Source organism: Nerophis ophidion, linkage group LG04 (genome assembly GCF_033978795.1).
Source record: "Nerophis ophidion isolate RoL-2023_Sa linkage group LG04, RoL_Noph_v1.0, whole genome shotgun sequence".
In the NCBI taxonomy this organism is placed as follows: Eukaryota; Metazoa; Chordata; class Actinopteri; order Syngnathiformes; family Syngnathidae; genus Nerophis; species Nerophis ophidion.
The window spans coordinates 84,462,285-84,484,910 of NC_084614.1; the positions used below are offsets into that span (position 1 = coordinate 84,462,285).

At 39.8% G+C, this 22,626-nt stretch overlaps 1 protein-coding gene across 2 annotated transcripts in view; it reads right to left on the reverse strand.

The window, feature by feature from the left end:
* Positions 1–22,626, reverse strand: part of LOC133552094 (cAMP-specific 3',5'-cyclic phosphodiesterase 4B-like) — a 144,263-nt gene that overhangs the window by 62,829 nt on the left and 58,808 nt on the right. For both annotated transcript variants that reach the window (XM_061899419.1, XM_061899418.1), the window contains exons 4-8: positions 19,123–19,370; positions 11,017–11,202; positions 10,884–10,920; positions 8,920–8,990; positions 8,611–8,660 (exon numbers count right to left, since the gene is read on the reverse strand). In XM_061899419.1, coding sequence (XP_061755403.1) covers positions 8,611–8,660; positions 8,920–8,990; positions 10,884–10,920; positions 11,017–11,202; positions 19,123–19,370 — 592 coding nt within the window. The remainder of the gene's footprint in view (positions 1–8,610; positions 8,661–8,919; positions 8,991–10,883; positions 10,921–11,016; positions 11,203–19,122; positions 19,371–22,626) is intronic.

The window sequence follows — 22,626 nt, forward strand, 5'->3', positions numbered from 1 at the left end:
GTTGGGGAGGAGACCCTGCCCCAAGTGAAGGAGTTCAAGTACCTTTGAGTCTTGTTCACGAGTGGGGGAAGAGTGGATGGTGAGATCGACAGGCGGATCGGTGCGGCGTCTTCAGTAATGCGGACGTTGTACCGATCCGTTGTGGTGAAGAAGGAGCTGAGCCGGAAGGCAAAGCTCTCAATTTACCGGTCGATCTACGTTCCCATCCTCACCTATGGTCATGAGCTTTGGGTCATGACCGAAAGGATAAGATCACGGGTACAAGCGGCCCAAATGAGTTTGGGTCTCTCCCTTAGAGATAGGGTGAGAAGCTCTGCCATCCGGGAGGAACTCAAAGTAAAGCCGCTGCTCCTCCACATGGAGAGGAGCCAGATGAGGTGGTTCGGGCATCTGGTCAGGATGCCACCCGAACGCCTCCCTAGGGAGGTGTTTAGGGCACGTCCAACCAGTAGGAAGACCCAGGACACGTTGGGAAGACTATGTCTCCCGGCTGGCCTGGGAACGCCTCGGGATCCCCCGGGAAGAGCGAGACGAAGTGGCTGGGGGGAGGGAAGTTGGGGCTTCCCTACTTAGGTTGTTGCCCCCGCGACCCAACCTCGGACAGGCGGAAGAAAAATGGATGGATGGTATTGTGGAGAGGCGGAGCCGACAGTCCGACAGAGCATGCTGGAGCCTGGCCCAAGATGGCGGCGAAGAGGCGGAGAATTCGAGCGAGCGGCAAGGAGCGACGCCACAAGCGAGATCAGGTGCGTGGATCGCGCACCTGGACACAATTGACGTATCTCCTCTCAATGCATAAAAGGGGAGAAGGAGGGGAGAACGGAGGGAAGGAGTTGGAGTGCGACAGAGAGCAAGACGCAGACGACGGCGGCGGCTGAAAGTGACCGACGAGCGAGCAGTGGAGGAGGAGCTGAGAAGCGGCCCGAGGTTTATTTGGAAAAATAAACAAAGGTCAAACCTCATCAATCATGTCCTTCCTTGGTGGCGCATGGAACCCGAAAGACAGAGAGAGACTGTCACAGGTATATTTAGCTTCCTCTCTTTGTGCTCGTGTACCCTTTTAGGCCGACTGCTGTACATGTCAACCACTCATCTTTAGTCAGGACCCTGTTAGGTATCAGATGATCGATCACCTGCTTATGTTCAAACCTCAACGTCTAAGCAACGAGACACGGATAACAGCGAGTATCACGGATTAATCAATCAATCAATGTTTATTTATATAGCCCCAAATCACAAATGTCTCAAAGGACTGCACAAATCATTACGACTACAACATCCTGGGAAGAACCCACAAAAGGGCAAGGAAAACTCACACCCAGTGGGCAGGGAGAATTCACATCCAGTGGGACGCCAGTGACAATGCTGACTATGAGAAACCTTGGAGAGGACCTCAGATGTGGGCAACCCCCCCCCCCTCTAGGGGACCGAAAGCAATGGATGTGGAGCGGGTCTAACATGATACTGTGAAAGTTCAATCCATAGTGGCTCCAACACAGCAGCGAGAGTCCCGTCCACAGGAAACCATCTCAAGCGGATCAGCAGCGTAGAGATGTCCCCAACCGATACAGGCGAGCGGTCCATCCTGGGTCTCGACTCTGGACAGTCAGTACTTCATCCATGGTCATCGGACCGGACCCCCTCCACAAGGGAAGGGGGGGGACATAGGAGAAAGAAAAGAAGCGGCAGATCAACTGGTCTAAAAAGGGGGTCTATTTAAAGGCTAGAGTATACAGATGAGTTTTAAGATGAGACTTAATCACGAGCGAGGGTCGAGCACGTCGTGAGCGAGCTTTTTATTCCAGAGTCGTGTTGTTTAAGAGGAATAAAAGGGCAACGCCAATCATTTATAATCAGGCAGGAAGGTCTGAGGTCTTTGTTCACCGCCGGGCTCACAAGAGAACTTTGGTCGCGGAACAGCGTCAGAAGCCCAAAGGGACCGGGTTGCCTTCTCAGATACTTGGAGCTTGTGACTATGGTCATGTGGCTTTTGTTTTGATTCAAATCCTCCCCATGTCACATCTGATTAGAGTGATTAGAACTACAAAACCCCGTTTCCATAGGAGTTGGGAAATTGTGTTTGATGTAAATATAAACAGAATACAATGATTTGCAAATCCTTTTCAAGCCATATTCAGTTGAATATGCTACAAAGACAACATATTTGATGTTCAAACTCATAAACTTTAACTTAGAATTAACTTCGAATTTCATGGCTGCCACACGTGCCAAAGTAGTTGGGAAAGGGCATGTTCACCACTGTGTTACATCACCTTTTCTTTTAACAACACTCAATAAACGTTTGGAAACTGAGGAAACTAATTGTTGAAGCTTTAAAAGTGGAATTCTTTCCCATTCTTGTTTTAAGTAGAGCTTCAGTCCTTCAACAGTCCGGGGTCTCCGCTGTCCTATTTTACGCTTCACACATTTTCCATGGGAGACAGGTCTGGACTGCAGGCAGGCCAGGAAAGTACCCTCACTCTTTTTTTTTACGAAGCCACGCTGTTGTAACACATGCTGAATGGGGCTTGGCATTGTCTTGCTGAAATAAGCAGGGGCGTCCATGAAAAAGACGGCGCTTAGATGGTTCCAAAAGCTGTATGTACCTTTCAGCATTAATGGTGCCTTCACAGATGTGTAAGTTACCCATGCCTTGGGCACTAATGCACCCCCATACCATCACACATGCTGGCTTTTACACTTTGCGTCGATAACAGTCTGGATGGTTCGCTTCCCCTTTGGTCCGGATGACACGATGTCGAATATTTCCAAAAACAATTTGAAATGTGGACTCGTCAGACCATAGAACACTTTTCCACTTTGCATCAGTCCATCTTAGATGATCTCAGGCCCAGAGAAGCCGGTGGCGTTTCTGGATGTTGTTGATAAATAGCTTTCGCTTTGCATAGTAGAGCTTTAACTTGCACTTACAGATGTAGCGACGAACTGTATTAAGTGACAGTGTTTTTTTGAAGTGTTCCTGAACGCATGTGGTGATATCCTTTAGAGATTGATGTCGGTTTTTGAGGGATGGAAGGTCACGGTCATTCAATGCCGCTTACGTGGAGTGATTTCTCCAGATTCTCTGAACCTTTTGATGATATTATGGAGCGTAGATGTTGAAATCCCGAAATTTCTTGCAATGTCACTTTGAGAAAGGTTGTTCTTAAACTGTTTGACTATTTGCTCACGCAGTTGTGGACAAAGGGGTGTACCTCGCCCCATCCTTTCTTGTGAAAGACTGAGCATTTTTTGGGGAGCTTTTTTTCATGGCACCCACCTGTTCCCAATTAGCCTGCACACCTGTGGGATGTTCCAAATAAGTGCTTGATGAGCATTTTCTCAACTTTATCAGTATTTATTGCCACCTTTCCCAACTTCTTTGTCACGTGTTGCTGGCATCAAATTCCAAAGTTAATGATTATTTGCAAAATTTTTATCAGTTTGAACATCAAATATGTTGTCTTTGTAGCATATTCAACTGAATATGGCTTGAAAAGGATTTGCAAATCATTGTATTCTGTTTATATTTACATCTAACACCATTTCCCAACTCATATGGAAACGGGGTTTGTAAGAAACTTTATATATATATATATATATATATATATATATATATATATATATATATATATATATATATATATATAAAACCCTTTGATCTGTTCTCTATCCCCATGTACACGACTTGAGGGCAAGCAATTCTTTGAAAAAACAAAATTAAGAGGAAAACGATGGAACATGCGTCATTATTCACAGGCAAGTGTCAGTAAAATATTTGTTGACTCAAAAGTGTCTGATGACATAGTACTTGGGATCATTTAAAACACTGAAATGTGACAAATGTATTGACAATAATATTTGAGCATTTTCTGGCCAAAAAACAGACAATTTGAGTCTAAGTGGTTGTGTTTCCTGCTTTGTCTTTACTGCGTTGGTCTGTTTTATGTCCAGAGAGAAGACACTTTTATGGCCCTGATACATTCTTGGGAGTCAAATGGGGATAGTAAACACCCACACTTTCTCCCTGAACGGGACGCAGACTGCTATGATGTTGGTTGATCACCAATTAGGGACCGAAAGTCCCTTTGGGACAGAGGACCCAATTGTATTTCTAAGGTTTAATTATTATTATACCGCCGCCTCTTTGAGCTGTAATTTGAACCCCCTTAAAATGCTTCAAAGTGCAAGTTAAAGCTCTACTATGCCAAGCGAAAGCCATTTATCAACAACATCCAGAAACGCCAATCTGTAATTTGACCCCCTTAACATGCTTCAAAACTCACCAAATTTTACACACACATCAGGACTGGCAAAAATTGCCATCTAATAAAAAAAACCGAACCCCAAAACTCAAAATTGCGCTATAGCGCCCCCTAGGAAGAAACACAGACGAAACTGCTTGTAACTTCCATTAGGAATGTTATAGAGACATGAAACAAACACCTCTATGTAGGTCTGACTTAGACCTACATTTCATACACTTACAACCTTCAGCAAAAATCAACAGGAAGTTGGCAAAAACCCCTTCAAAACAAAAGTTTCCTAAAAAATGTCATTTTTGCCTCTCTAAGCTGTAATTTGACCCCCTTAAATGCTTCAAAACTCACCAAATTTTACACACACATCAGGACAGGCAAAAATTGCCATCTAATAAAAAAACTGAACCCCAAAACTCAGAATTGCGCTCTAGCGCCCCTAGGAAGAAACACGGACAAAACTGCTTGTAACTTCCATTAGGAATGTTATAGAGACATGAAACAAAAACCTCTATGTAGGTCTCACTTAGACCTACATTTCATACACTCACAACCTTCAGCAAAAATCAACAGGAAGTTGGCAAAAACCCCTTCAAAACAAAAGTTTCCTAAAAAATTTCATTTTTGCCTCTCTAAGCTGTAATTTGACCCCCTTAAAATGCTTCAAAACTTACCAAATTTTACACACACATCAGGACTGGCAAAAATTGCCATCTAATAAAAAACCGAACCCCAAAACTCAAAATTGCGCTATAGCGCCCCCTAGGAAGAAACACGGACAAAACTGCTTGTAACTTCCATTAGGAATGTTATAGAGACATGAAACAAACACCTCTATGTAGGTCTTACTTAGACCTACATTTCATACACTCACAACCTTCAGCAAAAATCAACAGGAAGTTGGCAAAAACCCCTTCAAAACAAAAGTTTCCTAAAAAAATGTCATTTTTGCCTCTCTAGCTGTAATTTGACACCCTTAACATGCTTCAAAACTTACCAAATTTTACACACACATCAGGACTGGCAAAAATTGCCATCTAATAAAAAACCGAACCCCAAAACTCAAAATTGCGCTCCCTAGGAAGAAAAACAGACAAAACTGCTTGTAACTTCCATTAGGAATGTTATACAGACATGAAACAAACACCTCTATGTAGGTCTGACTTAGACCTACATTTCATACTCTTACAACCTTCAGCAAAAATCAACAGGAAGTTGGTAAAAACCCCTTCAAAACAAAAGTTTCCTAAAAAATGTCATTTTTGCCTCTCTAAGCTGTAATTTGACCCCCTTAACATGCTTCAAAACTTACCAAATTTTACACACACATCAGACTGGCAAAAATTGCCATCTAATAAAAAAACCGAACCCCAAAACTCAAAATTGCGCTCTAGCGCCCCCTAGGAAGAAACACGGACAAAACTGCTTGTAACTTCCATTAGGAATGTTCTAGAGACATGAAACAAACACCTCTATGTAGGTCTGACTTAGACCTAAATTTCATACACTTACAACCTTCAGCAAAAATCAACAGGAAGTTGGCAAAAAAAACCCTTCAAAACAAAAGTTTCCTAAAAAATGTCATTTTTGCCTCTCTAAGCTGTAATTTGACCCCCTTAACATGCTTCAAAACTCACCAAATTTTACACACACATCAGGACTGGGAAAAATTGCCATCTAATAAAAAAAAACGATCCCCAAAACTCAAAATTGCGCTCTAGCGCCCCCTAGGAAGAAAAACAGACAAAACAGCTTGTAACTTCCATTAGGAATGTTATAGAGACATGAAACAAAAACCTCTATGTAGGTCTCACTTAGACCTACATTTCATACACTCACAACCTTCAGCAAAAATCAACAGGAAGTTGGCAAAATCCCTTTCAAAACAAAAGTTTCCTAAAAAAATGTCATTTTTGCCTCTCTAAGCTGTAATTTGACCCCCTTAACATGCTTCAAAACTCACCAAATTTTACACACACATCAGGACTGGCAAAAATTGCCATCTAATAAAAAAAAACGAACCCCAAAACTCAAAATTGCGCTCCCTAGGAAGAAACACAGACACAATTGCTTGTAACTTCCATTAGGAATGTTCTAGAGACATGAAACAAACACCTCTATGTAGGTCTCACTTGGACCTACATTTCATACTCTTACAACCTTCAGCAAAAATCAACAGGAAGTTGGCAAAAACCCCTTCAAAACAAAAGTTTCCTAAAAAATGTCATTTTTGCCTCTCTAAGCTGTAATTTGACCCCCTTAACATGCTTCAAAACTCACAAAATTTTACACACACATCAGGACTGGCAAAAATCGCCATTTAATAAAAAAACGATCCCCAAAACTCAAAATTGCGCTCTAGCGCCCCCTAGGAAGAAAAACAGACGAAACAGCTTGTAACTTCCATTAGGAATGTTATAGAGACATGAAACAAACACCTCTATGTAGGTCTGACTAAGACCTAAATTTCATACACTTACAACCTTCAGCAAAAAGCAACAGGAAGTTGGCAAAAACCCCTTCAAAACAAAAGTTTCCTAAAAAATGTAATTTTTGCCTCTCTAAGCTGTAATTTGACCCCCTTAATATGCTTCAAAACTCACCAAATTTTGCACACACATCAGGACTGGCAAAAATTGCCATCTAATAAAAAAAAACTGAACCCCAAAACTCAAAATTACGCTCCCTAGGAAGAAACACAGACAAAACTGCTTGTAACTTCCATTAGGAATGTTATAGAGACATGAAACAAACACCTCTATGTAGGTCTGACTTAGACCTAAATTTCATCCACTTACAACCTTCAGCAAAAATCAACAGGAAGTTGGCAAAAACCCTTTCAAAACAAAAATTTCCTAAAAAAAAGGTAATTTTTGCCTCTCTAAGCTGTAATTTGACCCCCTTAAAATGCTTCAAAACTCACCCAACTCAACACACACATCAAAACTGGTGATAATTGCGATCTAATAAAAAAAAAAACCCCAAAACTCAAAATTGCGCTCTAGCGCCCCCTTGAAATAAAACACTAACAAAACTGCTCTTGGGAAGAAAACACAGACACAACTGCTTGTAACTTCCGGTAGGAATGTCGTAGAGACATGAAACGAAAACCTCTATGTAGGTCTCACTTAGACCTACATTTCATTAATTGACATCCTTCAGCAAAAATCAACAGGAAGTTGGCAATTACCCCTTCAAAACAAGATTTTTGTAAAAACCCATCACCTTTTTTCCACACATTATCTCCTCTGAGCGTATTTGTTGTGTTGGCTTCAAACTCGCACAGGAAAGAGATTGAACACTTGTGATTAAAAGTTGCGCAAAGAGTTTTTCACTTTGAATAATATTTTTGCTGGAACGTTTTGCATATTTTGTGTGTTTGTCGTAAAAAAAACATAGTTTTGTTTGACAAAAAATGGCAGAAAACAAACAAACCAAAAAAGCAACATGAAAAAAAAATTATTAAACATTTTGAAATGAGGGATGAAGTTGATGTAGACTCCAGAGATTTAAGCGTTAAATATAAAATGTATGAATCTATTGATGTTATTTAGCATGGTGCAGCATTAGAATGCTCAGAATCTATTGATGTTATTTAGTATGGTGCAGCATTAGAATGCTCAGAATCTATTGATGTTATTTAGTATGGTGGAGCATTAGAATGCTCAGAATCTATTGGTGTTATTTAGTATGGTGCAGCATTAGAATGCTCGGAATCTATTGATGTTATTTAGTATGGTGCAGCATTAGAATCCTCAGAATCTATTGATGTTATTTAGTATGGTGCAGCATTAGAATGCTCAGAATCTATTGATGTTATTTAGTATGGTGCAGCATTAGAATCCTCAGAATCTATTGATGTTATTTAGTATGGTGCAGCATTAGACTGCTCAGAATCTATTGATGTTATTTACTATGGTGCAGCATTAGAATCCTCAGAATCTATTGATGTTATTTAGTATGGTGCAGCATTAGAATGCTCAGAATCTATTGGTGTTATTTAGTATGGTGCAGCATTAGAAGGCTCAGAATCTATTGGTGTTATTTAGTATGGTGCAGCATTAGAATGCTCAGAATCTATTGATGTTATTTAGTATGGTGCAGCATTAGAATGCTCAGAATCTATTGATGTTATTTAGTATGGTGCAGCATTAGAATGCTCAGAATCTATTGATGTTATTTAGTATGGTGCAGCATTAGAATGCTCAGAATCTATTGGTGTTATTTAGTATGGTGCAGCATTAGAATGCTCAGAATCTATTGGTGTTATTTAGTATGGTGCAGCATTAGAATGCTCAGAATCTATTGATGTTATTTAGTATGGTGCAGCATTAGAATGCTCAGGACTTACCTGACAAGCAGACTTTGGTGACAGAAGGCTGGGTTCCAGCAGGAGAACGCCTACAGACATGAACACATCACACATCATGTGACATAACAATGACAAAATATGATTTGTTGCTATTAAATGTTAACTAAGCTCGGAGGTTCTTCAACAGACATTATCAATGTCATTTATGTGGTGGCGCCCTCTAGTGGGACACATTGGACCCTCTACAGAAACAAATCTAAAGAAGTCTACTACCTCCAGGATAAACCATTTCCTTTATTTATCAAAGTCCAAACTAGGAAGTCAACAAAAAAAAGTCATATTTCTTACTTGTTAGATGCACACTGCACATTAGTCAAGGTGGTGAAGTTGTTTCTGACAGTCCGAAGGCTGGCGAGGACCTGGAAAAAAAAAAAAAAAGGAGGCTGTAAATGTTAAACTATCACTAAAAACGTCTATATATATACATATATATATACACACATATATATATATATATGCATATGTATGCATACGTGTATATTATTATACATGTATATACATACACATAATATATAAATACACACAAACACACACACATGTATAAAACATAAATGTATATATGTATACATACATATAAATACGTACATACTGTTTATGTATATACTGTATATATATACCTGTATGTATATATATATGTATATATATACACATACCTGTATATATATACATTTATATGTATGTATATACAATATATATATATATATATATATATATATACATACACAATGTATGTGTAATATATGTGCGTATATATACACATACATATATGTATTTATATACATACATACATATATATGTATGTACATATATATTTACACATATATATATATATACATATATATTTACACATATATATACACATATATATATATACACATATATATGTATATATATTACATATATGTAATATATGTGCGTATATATACACATACATATATGTATTTATATACATACATACATATATATGTATGTACATATATATATGTAATATATGTGCGTATATATACACATACATATATGTATACACATAAATATATGTATTTATATACATACACATATATGTACATATACTGTATATATACACACATATATATATATACGTATATATATATACACATATATATATGTATTTATATACATACATATATATGTATGTATGTACATATACATATATATGTATGTATGTACATATATATACATATATATATACATACCTATATATATGTAATATATGTGCGTATATCTACATACATATATGTATTTATATACATACATACATACATATATATGTATATATATACACATATAAATACATATATATGTATGTACATATATACATACATATAATATATACACACATACATATATTTATACATATATATTTTTATTTTTCAGGAATTTAAAATGTTCCTGAAGTAACTCTCCTGAAGGAATAAATACAGTACTATCTAATCTAATATATATATATATATATATATATATATATATATATATATATATATACAAATACATATATACACATGTACGCACGCACACGTTCGCACGCACAGGATTTTATATAGGAATATATATATATATATATATATATATATGTGTGTGTGTATGTATTATATGTATGTATATATGTATACATATAATGTGTATGTATATGTATGTGTGTGTATATATATACATACATAAATATATATATGCACATATATACACATTATAAATATATATGTAAATACATGCATATATATAAATATGCATATTTATATGCATATATATATATATATATATATATATATATACATACATAAATATATATATGCACATATATACACATTATAAATATATATGTAAATACATGCATATATATAAATATGCATATTTATATGCATATATATATATATATATATATATATATATATACATACATAAATATATATATGCACATATATACACATTATAAATATATATGTAAATACATGCATATATATAAATATGCATATTTATATGCATATATATATATATATATATATATATATATATATATATATATACATACATATATATATATGTTTAATTATATAAAATTGCATGGCATGATGACCTGGTGGGTAAACAGAGTAAACAAAGGTTGTAATTATCTTGCAAAGACCACTTTTATCCACTAGGAGGCAGAGACATGTCTAGATTCTTGGAGGATTGGTGTCACATCTTACCTGTGTCACATCTTACCTGTGTCACATCTTACCTGTGTCACATCTTACCTGGGCAAATGGAGTCACTATCAAGTCTTCTCCGTGGCTAAAATGCAAGACAAAAAAAAGGTCAAATGTGACGGACGTCATGATTGTGGTGAACTTCATCAGTCTCTCCTGTCAGTCCCTGAGGATGACTCACAGTTCTCCCACGATAGAAGAGTTCCGGGAAAGGGACTTGGGCGACAGTTCGTAGTCGCTGTCGGAGCGGTAGAGGAAAGACTCTCGACGCTGGCCATGACCCGCCACGTTGGGATGGAGCACCAGGCCCGAACTGGGGGACACTTGCGGGTCCGAAGGACACGATCGTCCATTCTCTGCCTCCAAACTAAAGTTCAGAAAGGAGCACTTTGTAAATAAGAAGACAGATCATGCACGGTAGGGATGTAAAATGATGATTTCTGGTAACTTGGCACCATCTTGGATGTATGCTAACATCTAATATTAGGATGCTAATGCTAGCATGCTAACATTTTAGGCTAATTTCTTAGCTCATTTTATATGGCTACTCCTAAAAACCATGGATTCGGATACTTGGGGCCATTTTACTGTCATGTCTTTGTGATCACGTTCTGTTTAGTTATGTTCTGTTTGGTTTTTGACTCCATTAGTTCCTGTTTGGTTGGTTTTAGTTTCCAAGACAACCATTGGTAGATTGGCCGTGCCAGCAATCTGAGGGTTACCGGTTCAATCCCCACCTTCTACCATCCTAGTCACGTCCGTTGTGTCCTTGGGCAAGACACTTCACCCTTGCTCCTGATAGGTCCTGGTGAGCGCCTTGCATGGCAGCTCCCTTCATCAGTGTGTGAATGTAGAAATACTGTCAAAGCGCTTTGGGCTCCTTAAAAGGGGTAGAAAAGCGCTATACAAGTACAAACCATTTAGTTTCACCTGGCTCATTTGTTTCAATAATCACAGCACTATTTAAGCCTGTAGTCGCCAGGCAGTGGGCCTGGCAACATTACCCTCTACAAACCCTTGATACCTGATCGCTCACTCCTTGCCATAGATTCACAGTTTTCACATCACAGTAAGTGTTTTCGTTTTTTTCCCCCCTTAGTTCTGCCATTGTGCGAGTTTTTGTTTTCAGAGCCAAGTTTTGAACCTCTGCTGAGAGCGGGTTTCGCACTTTGTTCCTTTTTTTGAGTTAATAATAAAAGATGTCATTACCTTCACGCCATTTCCAGTCCAGTCGGTTTGCACCACAGGAAAACAAACCACACCATAGTCCACGCCTTGAGACTTAAAGTATGCCAGAGGTTCAGGGGACAGATAGCGGGCCGATCAACATTTCTGCGGGAATTTTGTAGTTATTGCTATTGGGCTATTGCTAATGTTATTACATTTGTATAGATTGTCCTTTGTCACCGATTTTGTTCATAACTTTTATGGACAGAATTTCTAGGCGCAGTCAAGTTGTTGAGGGGTTCTGGTTTGGTGGCCGCGGGATTAGGTCTCTGCTTTTTGCAGATGATGTGGTCCTGGTGGCTTCATCTGGCCGGGATCTTCAGCTCTCACTGGATCGGTTCGCGACTGGAATGAAAATCAGCACCTCCAAGTCCGAGTCCATGGTTCTCGCCCGGAAAAGGGTGGAGTGCCATCTCCGGGTTGGGGAGGAGACCCTGCCCCAAGTGGAAGAGTTCAAGTACCTAGGAGTCTTGTTCACGAGTGGGGGAAGAGTGGATCGTGAGATCGACAGGCGGCGTCTTCAGTAATGCGGACGCTGTATCGATCCGTTGTGGTGAAGAAGGAGCTGAGCCAGAAGGCAAAGCTCTTAATTTACTGGTCAATCTATGTTCCCATCCTCGCCTATGAGCCGAAAGGACAAGATCATGGGTACAAGCGGCCGAAATGAGTTTCCTCAGCCAGGTGGCGGGTCTCTCCCTTAGAGATAGGGTGAGAAGCTCTGCCATCCGGGAGGAACTCAAAGAAAAGCCGCTGCTCCTCCACATGGAGAGGAGCCAGATGAGGTGGTTCGGGCATCTGGTCAGGATGCCACCCGAACGCCTCCCTAGGGAGGTGTTTAGGGCACGTCCAACTGGTAGGAGGCCACGGGGAAGACCCAGGACACGTTGGGAAGACTATGTCTCCCGGCTGGCCTGGGAACGCCTCGGGATCCCGCGGGAAGAGCTAGACGAAGTGGCTGGGGAGAGGGAAGTCTGGGCTTCTCTTTGGGTCATGACCGAAAGGATAAGATCACGGGTACAAGCGGCTGAAATGAGTTTGGGTCTCTCCCTTAGAGATAGGGTGAGAAGCTCTGCCATCCGGGAGGAACTTAAAGAAAAGCCGCTGCTCCTCCACATCGAGAGGAGCCAGATGAGGTGGTTCGGGCATCTGGTCAGGATGCCACCCGAAAGCCTCCCTAGGGAGGTGTTTAGGGCACGTCCGACCGGTAGGAGGCCACGGGGAAGACCCAGGACACGTTGGGAAGACTATGTCTCCCGGCTGGCCTGGGAACGCCTCGGGATCCCCCGGGAAGAGCTAGACGAAGTGGCTGGGGAGAGGGAAGTCTGGGCTTCTCTTTGGGTCATGACCGAAAGGACAAGATCACGGGTACAAGCGGCTGAAATGAGTTTCCTCCGCCGGGCGGCGGGTCTCTCCCTTAGAGATAGGGTGAGAAGCTCTGCCATCTGGGAGGTACTCAAAGAAAAGCCGCTGCTCCTCCACATGGAGAGGAGCCAGATGAGGTGGTTCGGGCCTCCCTAGGTAGGAGGCCACGGGGAAGACCCAGGACACGTTGGGAAGACTATGTCTCCCGGCTGGCCTGGGAACGCCTCGGGATCCCGCGGGAAGAGCTAGACGAAGTGGCTGGGGAGAGGGAAGTCTGGGCTTCTCTTTGGGTTATGACCGAAAGGACAAGATCACGGGTACAAGCGGACAAAATGAGTTTCCTCAGCCGGGTGGCGGTTCTCTCCCTTAGAGATAGGGTGAGAAGCTCTGCCATCCGGGAGGAACTTAAAGAAAAGCCGCTGCTCCTCCACATCGAGAGGAGCCAGATGAGGTGCTTCGGGCATCTGGTCAGGATGCCACCCGAACGCCTCCCTAGGTAGGAGGCCACGGGGAAGACCCAGGACACGTTGGGAAGACTATGTCTCCCGGCTGGCCTGGGAACGCCTCGGGATCCCGCGGGAAGAGCTAGACGAAGTGGCTGGGGAGAGGGAAGTCTGGGCTTCTCTTTGGGTTTTGACCGAAATGACAAGATCACGGGTACAAGCGGCCGAAATTAGTTTCCTCAGCCAGGTGGCGGTTCTCTCCCTTAGAGATAGGGTGAGAAGCTCTGCCATCTGGGAGGAACTCAAAGTAAAGCCGCTGCTCCTCCACATCGAGAGGAGCCAGATGAGGTGCTTCGGGCATCTGGTCAGGATGCCACCCGAACGCCTCCCTAGGTAGGAGGCCACGGGGAAGACCCAGGACACGTTGGGAAGACTATGTCTCCCGGCTGGCCTGGGAACGCCTCGGGATCCCGCGGGAAGCGCTAGACGAAGTGGCTGGGGAGAGGTATGTCTGGGCTTCTCTGCTTAGGCTGCTGTCCTCGCGACCCGACCTCGGATAAGCGGAAGAAGATGGATGGAATATTGTAACCACAAAAAAAATGCACCCTTACTTCTGGTAAACAATATATTATTCATTCGCCTTGCCCTATTTTCCTCTCTGACTTTCCACATGAGTGATTACTAACCCATTACTTCTGCCAGACCAGATCAGATTAACCGTAAAACGCAACCGACCGCGTCATCTGGGTTTCAATTTACGTCATCCAAATCCCGCCATAACGTACAGAAATCTAATCTCATAATCTGACACGAGCAAAGTTGCTTTTCCCAGACCAAAACCGACCTGCTGAGGCAATGAAATGAAAACAACAAACGAAGGGTATGGGAAACCCTGCAGTCTCCAAAAGATCCTACATAGGCACGACTGAAAGAGAATCCAAGAAGGTAGCGGAGTTACCTGGGAGCCGAGAGGTGGGCTTCACTGATCCCCTCCACGCTGAAATCAAAGTGGCCGCTTCTGCACCTCGGAGACCGTTGCAACATTCCACTGTGCTACTCTTTCCCTTTCATCAGGCTTCAGGAAACACCAGACCTGCTTTCTCCCCCGACCACGGACCACACACTGGAATAACGCACATTTGCCACGAGGATCAGGCAGATCTGGGCTGGACCCCAGGGAACGGAGTCCGTGTTTATCTGAGAGCCTGTCAGTTTTCTTACCATGTCCAGCCACGGCGGATTAGCCGGAAAATGGACCCAACCATCCATGCTGAAATTAAATCCTACAAAAGCAGACCTCTAAATGAACCGGGGACTCGTTCATCTCGGAGTCTCCGTTTTTGGACGAGTCTATGCGTGGGAGGGGTTTGTTTGTTTGAACAAAACAAGGTCAATAAAGGCATGGTTGGATGAGTGTGGTGTGGCCGGTTGGTTGAAAAACCTATTGGGGTGTTACCATTCAGTGGTCAATTGTACGGAATATTCCGTACTGTACTGTGCAATCTACTAATAAAAGTCTAAGTCAATCAATCAATGAGCGCGATTATATTCATCGTAATTGAATAGTAGTGACGTTGCTGTACAAACAGGAAGAAGGCATGAATCAATGTCAAATCTGAACAGGCAAACCCAAGTCTCAGTTTAAAAATTGGTAGCCAATCACACTTAAGAGGAAAAAGGAGGTGGGAAGAAGCAACTATTTTTTTAAGGGTGTCTAAACTCCGACCGGCGCCAGCGTCTTCAATTTAACCCGCCAGACGTCATGAGTTCTATAAAGTATTCCAATCTTAAAATACCAAGCGATCTCTGATTAATAAACTGCTGCTGTCCGTGGACGATGTGAGTAAAATCAGATCAGTGACCCTTGACTGCACTTTGACTTGATGCCACAGTATTTACTTATATGACACAATCCGAACAACATTCCTTAGTCATCGGGCAAAAAAACAAAACGAGGAAGAAATGCAACAAACATGAATGTCAACACACATAACACAACCTGCTCACCGTAAAAAAAATCTTAATAACATCCATTGGAGTGCATGATGGGAAAAATGTATAACACTTTCCACAGATGATCCATGTTTGGCGCTGATATAGACACTTACATCATGTGTTGCCTTGATTATAACACTTATATAAGACTTTTAAAGTCATTTTGATAGTAGGCTGATATAGACACTTACATCATGTGTTGTCTTCATTATGACACTTATATAAGACTTTTAAAGTCATTTTGATAGTAGGCTAATATAGACACTTACATCATGTGTTGTCTTCATTATAACACTTATATAAGACTTTTAAAGTCATTTTGATAGTAGGCTAATATAGACACTTACATCATGTGTTGCCTTCATTATAACACTTATATAAGACTTTTAAAGTCATTTTGATAGTAGGCTAATATAGACACTTACATCATGTGTTGTCTTCATTATGACACTTATATAAGACTTTTAAAGTCATTTTGATAGTAGGCTAATATAGACACTTACATCATGTGTTGTCTTCATTATGACACTTATATAAGACTTTTAAAGTCATTTTGATAGTAGGCTAATATAGACACTTACATCATGTGTTGTCTTCATTATAACACTTATATAAGACTTTTAAAGTCATTTTGATAGTAGGCTAATATAGACACTTACATCATGTGTTGTCTTCATTATAACACTTATATAAGACTTTTAAAGTCATTTTGATAGTAGGCTAATATAGACACTTACATCATGTGTTGCCTTCATTATAACACTTATATAAGGCTTTTAAACTAATTTTGATAGTAGGCTAATATAGACACTTACATCATGTGTTGTCTTCATTATAACACTTATATAAGACTTTTAAAGTCATTTTGATAGTAGGCTAATATAGACACTTACATCATGTGTTGTCTTCATTATGACACTTATATAAGACTTTTAAAGTCATTTTGATAGTAGGCTAATATAGACACATCATGTGTTGTCTTCATTATAACACTTATATAAGACTTTTAAAGTCATTTTGATAGTAGGCTAATATAGACACTTACATCATGTGTTGTCCTCATTATAACACTTATATAAGACTTTTAAAGTCATTTTGATAGTAGTTTAATATAGACACTTACATCATGTGTTGCCTTCATTATAACACTTATATAAGACTTTTAAAGTCATTTTGATAGTAGTTTAATATAGACACTTACATCATGTGTTGCCTTCATTATAACACTTATATAAGACTTTTAAAGTCATTTTGATAGTAGGCTAATATAGACACTTACATCATGTGTTGTCTTCATTGTAACACTTATATAAGACTTTTAAAGTCATTTTGATAGTAGGCTAATATAGACACTTACATCATGTGTTGTCTTCATTATAACACTTATATAAGACTTTTAAAGTCATTTTGATAGTAGGCTAATATAGACACTTACATCATGTGTTGTCTTCTTTATAACACTAATTTCAGACTTTTAAAGTAATTTTGATAGTAGGCTAATATAGACACTTACATCATGTGTTGTCTTCATTATAACACTTATATAAGACTTTTAAAGTCATTTTGATAGTAGGCTAATATAGACACTTACATCATGTGTTGTCTTCATTATAACACTTATATAAGACTTTTAAAGTCATTTTGATAGTAGGCTAATATAGACACTTACATCATGTGTTGTCTTCATTATAACACTAATTTCAGACTTTTAAAGTCATTTTGATAGTAGGCTAATATAGACACTTACATCATGTGTTGCCTTCATTATAACACTTATATAAGACTTTTAAGGTCATTTTGATAGTAGGCTAATATAGACACTTACATCATGTGTTGCCTTCATTATAACACTTATATAAGACTTTTAAAGTCATTTTGATAGTAGGCTAATATAGACACTTACATCATGTGTTGTCTTCATTATAACACTTATATAAGACTTTTAAACTAATTTTGATAGTAGGCTAAAAGAGACACTTACATCATGTGTTGTCTTCATTATAACACTTATATAAGGCTTTTAAACTAATTTTGATAGTAGGCTAATATAGACACTTACATCATGTGTTGTCTTCATTATAACACTTTATAAGACTTTTAAAGTCATTTTGATAGTAGGCTAATATAGACACTTACATCATGTGTTGCCTTCATTATAACACTTATATAAGACTTTTAAAGTCATTTTGATAGTAGGCTAATATAGACACTTACATCATGTGTTGCCTTCATACAACACTTATATAAGACTTTTAAAGTCATTGTGATAGTAGGCTAATATAGACACTTACATCATGTGTTGTCTTCATTATAACACTTATATACAAGACTTTTAAAGTCATTTGATAGTAAGCTAATATAGACACTTACATCATGTGTTGTCTTCATTATAACACTTATATAAGACTTTTAAAGTCATTGTGATAGTAGGCTAATATAGACACTTACCTCATGTGTTATCTTAATTTTAACACTTATATAAAACTTTTAACGTCATTTTGATAGTAGGCTAATACAGACACTTACATCATGTGTTGCCTTCATTGTAACACTTATATAAGACTTTTAAAGTCATTTTGATAGTAGGCTGATATAGACACTTACATCATGTGTTGTCTTCATTATAACACTTATATAAGACTTTTAAAGTCATTTTGATAGTAGGCTGATATAGACACTTACATCATGTGTGGTCTTCATTATAACACTTATATAAGACTTTTAAAGTCATTTTGATAGTAGGCTGATATAGACACTTACATCATGTGTTGTCTTCATTATAACACTTATATAAGACTTTTAAACTGAATTTTGATAGTAGGCTAATATAAACACTTACATCATGGGTTGTCTTCATTATAACACTTATATAAGACTTTTAAAATATTTTTGATAGTAGGCTAATATAGACACTTACATCATGTGTTGTCTTCATTATAACACTTATATAAAACTTTTAAACTTATTTTGATAGTAGGCTGATACAGCTAGTATTGACACTTAAATCATGTGTTGTCGTATTTCAACACTTATATAAGACTTTTAAAGTCATTTTGATAGTAGGCTGATATAGACACTTACATCATGTGTTGTCTTCATTATAACACTTATATAAGACTTAATTTTTTTGTGGCTCCAGACAGATTTTTTAAATTTATTTTTGCTCCAGTATGGCTTTTTCAACATTTTGGCTTGCTGACCCCTGACCCCTGACCTGCAGGTCAGAAAGTCAAAGGACTTTTTTTTTTTTTGTACCTCACCTGTCGGCATCCGCCTGGGTGATGTCGATGCGTGGGAGCGTGGCGATGGGCAGACTAGTGGGCCTGAGGCAAGTCCCGGGGCCCCCCTCCGGCGACAGCAGAGTCCCCCTGTCCCGCTCCTTTTCGGCCTGTCGCCACGACAACGGCGGCAGCTGCAGGTTGCCGGAAAAGCGCCTCAGGACTTGGCAGGCCTCCACTCCGAGGGCGCTGCTCGAGGGAACCTGGCCCGCCGCGGGATCCTTGTTCTCCTGCCAGAAGACGACAACAGGGCGGCGAGTGAGTGCTTTTGATGACAAGGTCAGACCTGCAAGACAGGATTGTTTCACAAGGTGGTCTCATCCCAGACCTGCGAGTCCATCTGCCTTGCAAGGGTGTGAGCAAACATGACTTCTGGCTTTTTATGTGTTGGACACATGAATGTTTTGCCACCAAAAAGGAAGTGAGGCAAGCACATTTCCTGCCTCTCCTTTGTGGTCTGCAAACTCTGAAAAAGGTTAACAGATTCCTTCTTAGAGTTCTGCTATGGACTGGACTCTCACTATTAAGCTAGATCCACTATGGACTAGACTCTCACTATTAAGCTAGATCCACTATGGACTAGACTCTCACTATTATGTTAGATCCACTATGGACTGGACTCTCACTATTAAGCTAGATCCACTATGGACTGGACTCTCACTATTATGTTAGATCCACTATGGACTGGACTGTCCCTATTATGTTAGATCCACTATGGACTGGACTCTCACTATTATGTTAGATCCACTATGGACTGGACTGTCCCTATTATGTTAGATCCACTATGGACTGGACTCACTATTAAGTTAGATCCACTATGGACTGGACTCTCACTATTATGTTAGATCCACTATGGACTGGACTCTCACTATTAAGCTAGATCCACTATGGACTAGACTCTCACTATTAAGCTAGATCCACTATGGACTGGACTGTCCCTATTATGTTAGATCCACTATGGACTGGACTCACTATTAAGTTAGATCCACTATGGACTGGACTGTCCCTATTATGTTAGATCCACTATGGACTGGACTCACTATTAAGTTAGATCCACTATGGACTGGACTCTCACTATTATGTTAGATCCACTATGGACTGGACTCTCACTATTATGTTAGATCCACTATGGACTGGAATCTCACTATTATGTTAGATCCACTATGGACTGGACTCTCACACTATTATGTTAGATCCACTATGGACTGGACTCTCACTATTATGTTAGATCCACTATGGACTGGACTCTCACTATTAAGTTAGATCCACTATGGACTGGACTCACAATTATGTTAGATCCACTATGGACTGGACTCACTATTAAGTTAGATCCACTATGGACTGGACTCTCACTATTATGTTAGATCCACTATGGACTGGACTCACTATTAAGTTAGATCCACTATGGACTAGACTCTCCCACTATTATGTTGGATCCACTTTGGACTGGACTCTCACTATTATGTTAGATCTACTATGGACTGGACTCCCACTATTATGTTAGATCCACTATGGACTGGACTCTCACTATTATGCTAGATCCACTATGGACTGGACTCTCACTATTATGTTAGATCCACTATGGACTGGACTCTCACTATTATGTTAGATCCACTATGGACTGGACTCTCACTATTATGTTAGATCCACTATGGACTGGACTGTCACTATTATGTTAGATCATCTATGGACTGGACTCTCACTATTATGTTAGATCCACTATGGACTGGACTCTCACTATTAAGTTAGATCCACTATGGACTGGACTCTCACTATTAAGTTAGATCCACTATGGACTAGACTCACACTATTAAGCTAGATCCACTATGGACTGGACTCTCACTATTATGTTAGATCCACTATGGACTGGACTGTCCCTATTATGTTAGATCCACTATGGACTGGACTCTCACTATTATGTTAGATCCACTATGGACTGGACTCACAATTATGTTAGATCCACTATGGACTGGACTCTCACTATTAAGTTAGATCCACTATGGACTGGACTCTCACTATTATGTTAGATCCACTATGGACTAGACTCTCACTATTAAGCTAGATCCACTATGGACTGGACTCTCACTATTATGTTAGATCCACTATGGACTGGACTCTCACTATTATGTTAGATCCATTATGGACTGGACTCTCACTATTATGTTAGATCCACTATGGACTGGACTGTCACTATTATGTTAGATCCACTATGGACTGGACTCACAATTATGTTAGATCCACTATGGACTGGACTCACTATTAAGTTAGATCCACTATGGACTGGACTCACTATTAAGTTAGATCCACTATAGACTGGACTCTCACTATTGTGTTCGATCCACTATGGACTGGACTCTCACTATTATGTTAGATCCACTATGGACTGGAATCTCACTATTATGTTAGATCCACTATGGACTGGACTCTCACTATTATGTTAGATCCAGTATGGACTGGACTCTCACTATTATGTTAGATCCACTATGGACTGGACTCTCACTATTATGTTAGATCCACTATGGACTGGACTCTCACTATTAGATCCACTATGGACTGGACTCTCACTATTATGTTAGATCCACTATGGACTGGACTATCACTATTATGTTAGATCCACTATGGACTGGACTCTCCCTATTATGTTAGATCCACTATAGACTGGACTCTCACTATTATGTTAGATCCACTATGGACTGGACTCTCACTATTATGTTAGATCCACTATGGACTGGACTCTCACTATTATGTTAGATCCACTATGGACTGGACTCTCACTATTATGTTAGATCCACTATGGACTGGACTCTCACACTATTATGTTAGATCCACTATGGACTGGACTCTCACTGTTATGTTAGATCCACTATGGACTGGACTATCACTATTATGTTAGATCCACTATGGACTGGACTCTCCCTATTATGTTAGATCCACTATGGACTGGACTCTCATTGTTATGTTAGATCCACTATGGACTGGACTCTCACTATTATGTTGGATCCACTATGGACTGGACTCTCACTATTATGTTAGATCCACTATGGACTGGACTCTCACTATTATGTTAGATCCACTATGGACTGGACTCTCACTATTATGTTAGATCCACTATGGACTGGACTCTCACTATTATGTTAGATCCACTATGGACTGGACTCTCACTATTGTGTTGGATCCACTATGGACTGGACTCTCACAATATTATGTTAGATCCACTATGGACTGGACTCCCACTATCATGTTGGATCCACTTTGGACTGGAATCTCACTATTATCTTAGATCCACTATGGACTGGACTCTCACAATTATATTAGATCCACTATGGACTGGACTCTCACTATTATGTTAGATCCACTATGGACTGGATTCTCAAAATATTATGCTAGATCCACAATGGATTGGACTCACAATATTATGCTAGAGCCACTATGGACTGGACTCTCACTATTATGTTAGATCCACTAAGGACTGGACTCTCACTATTA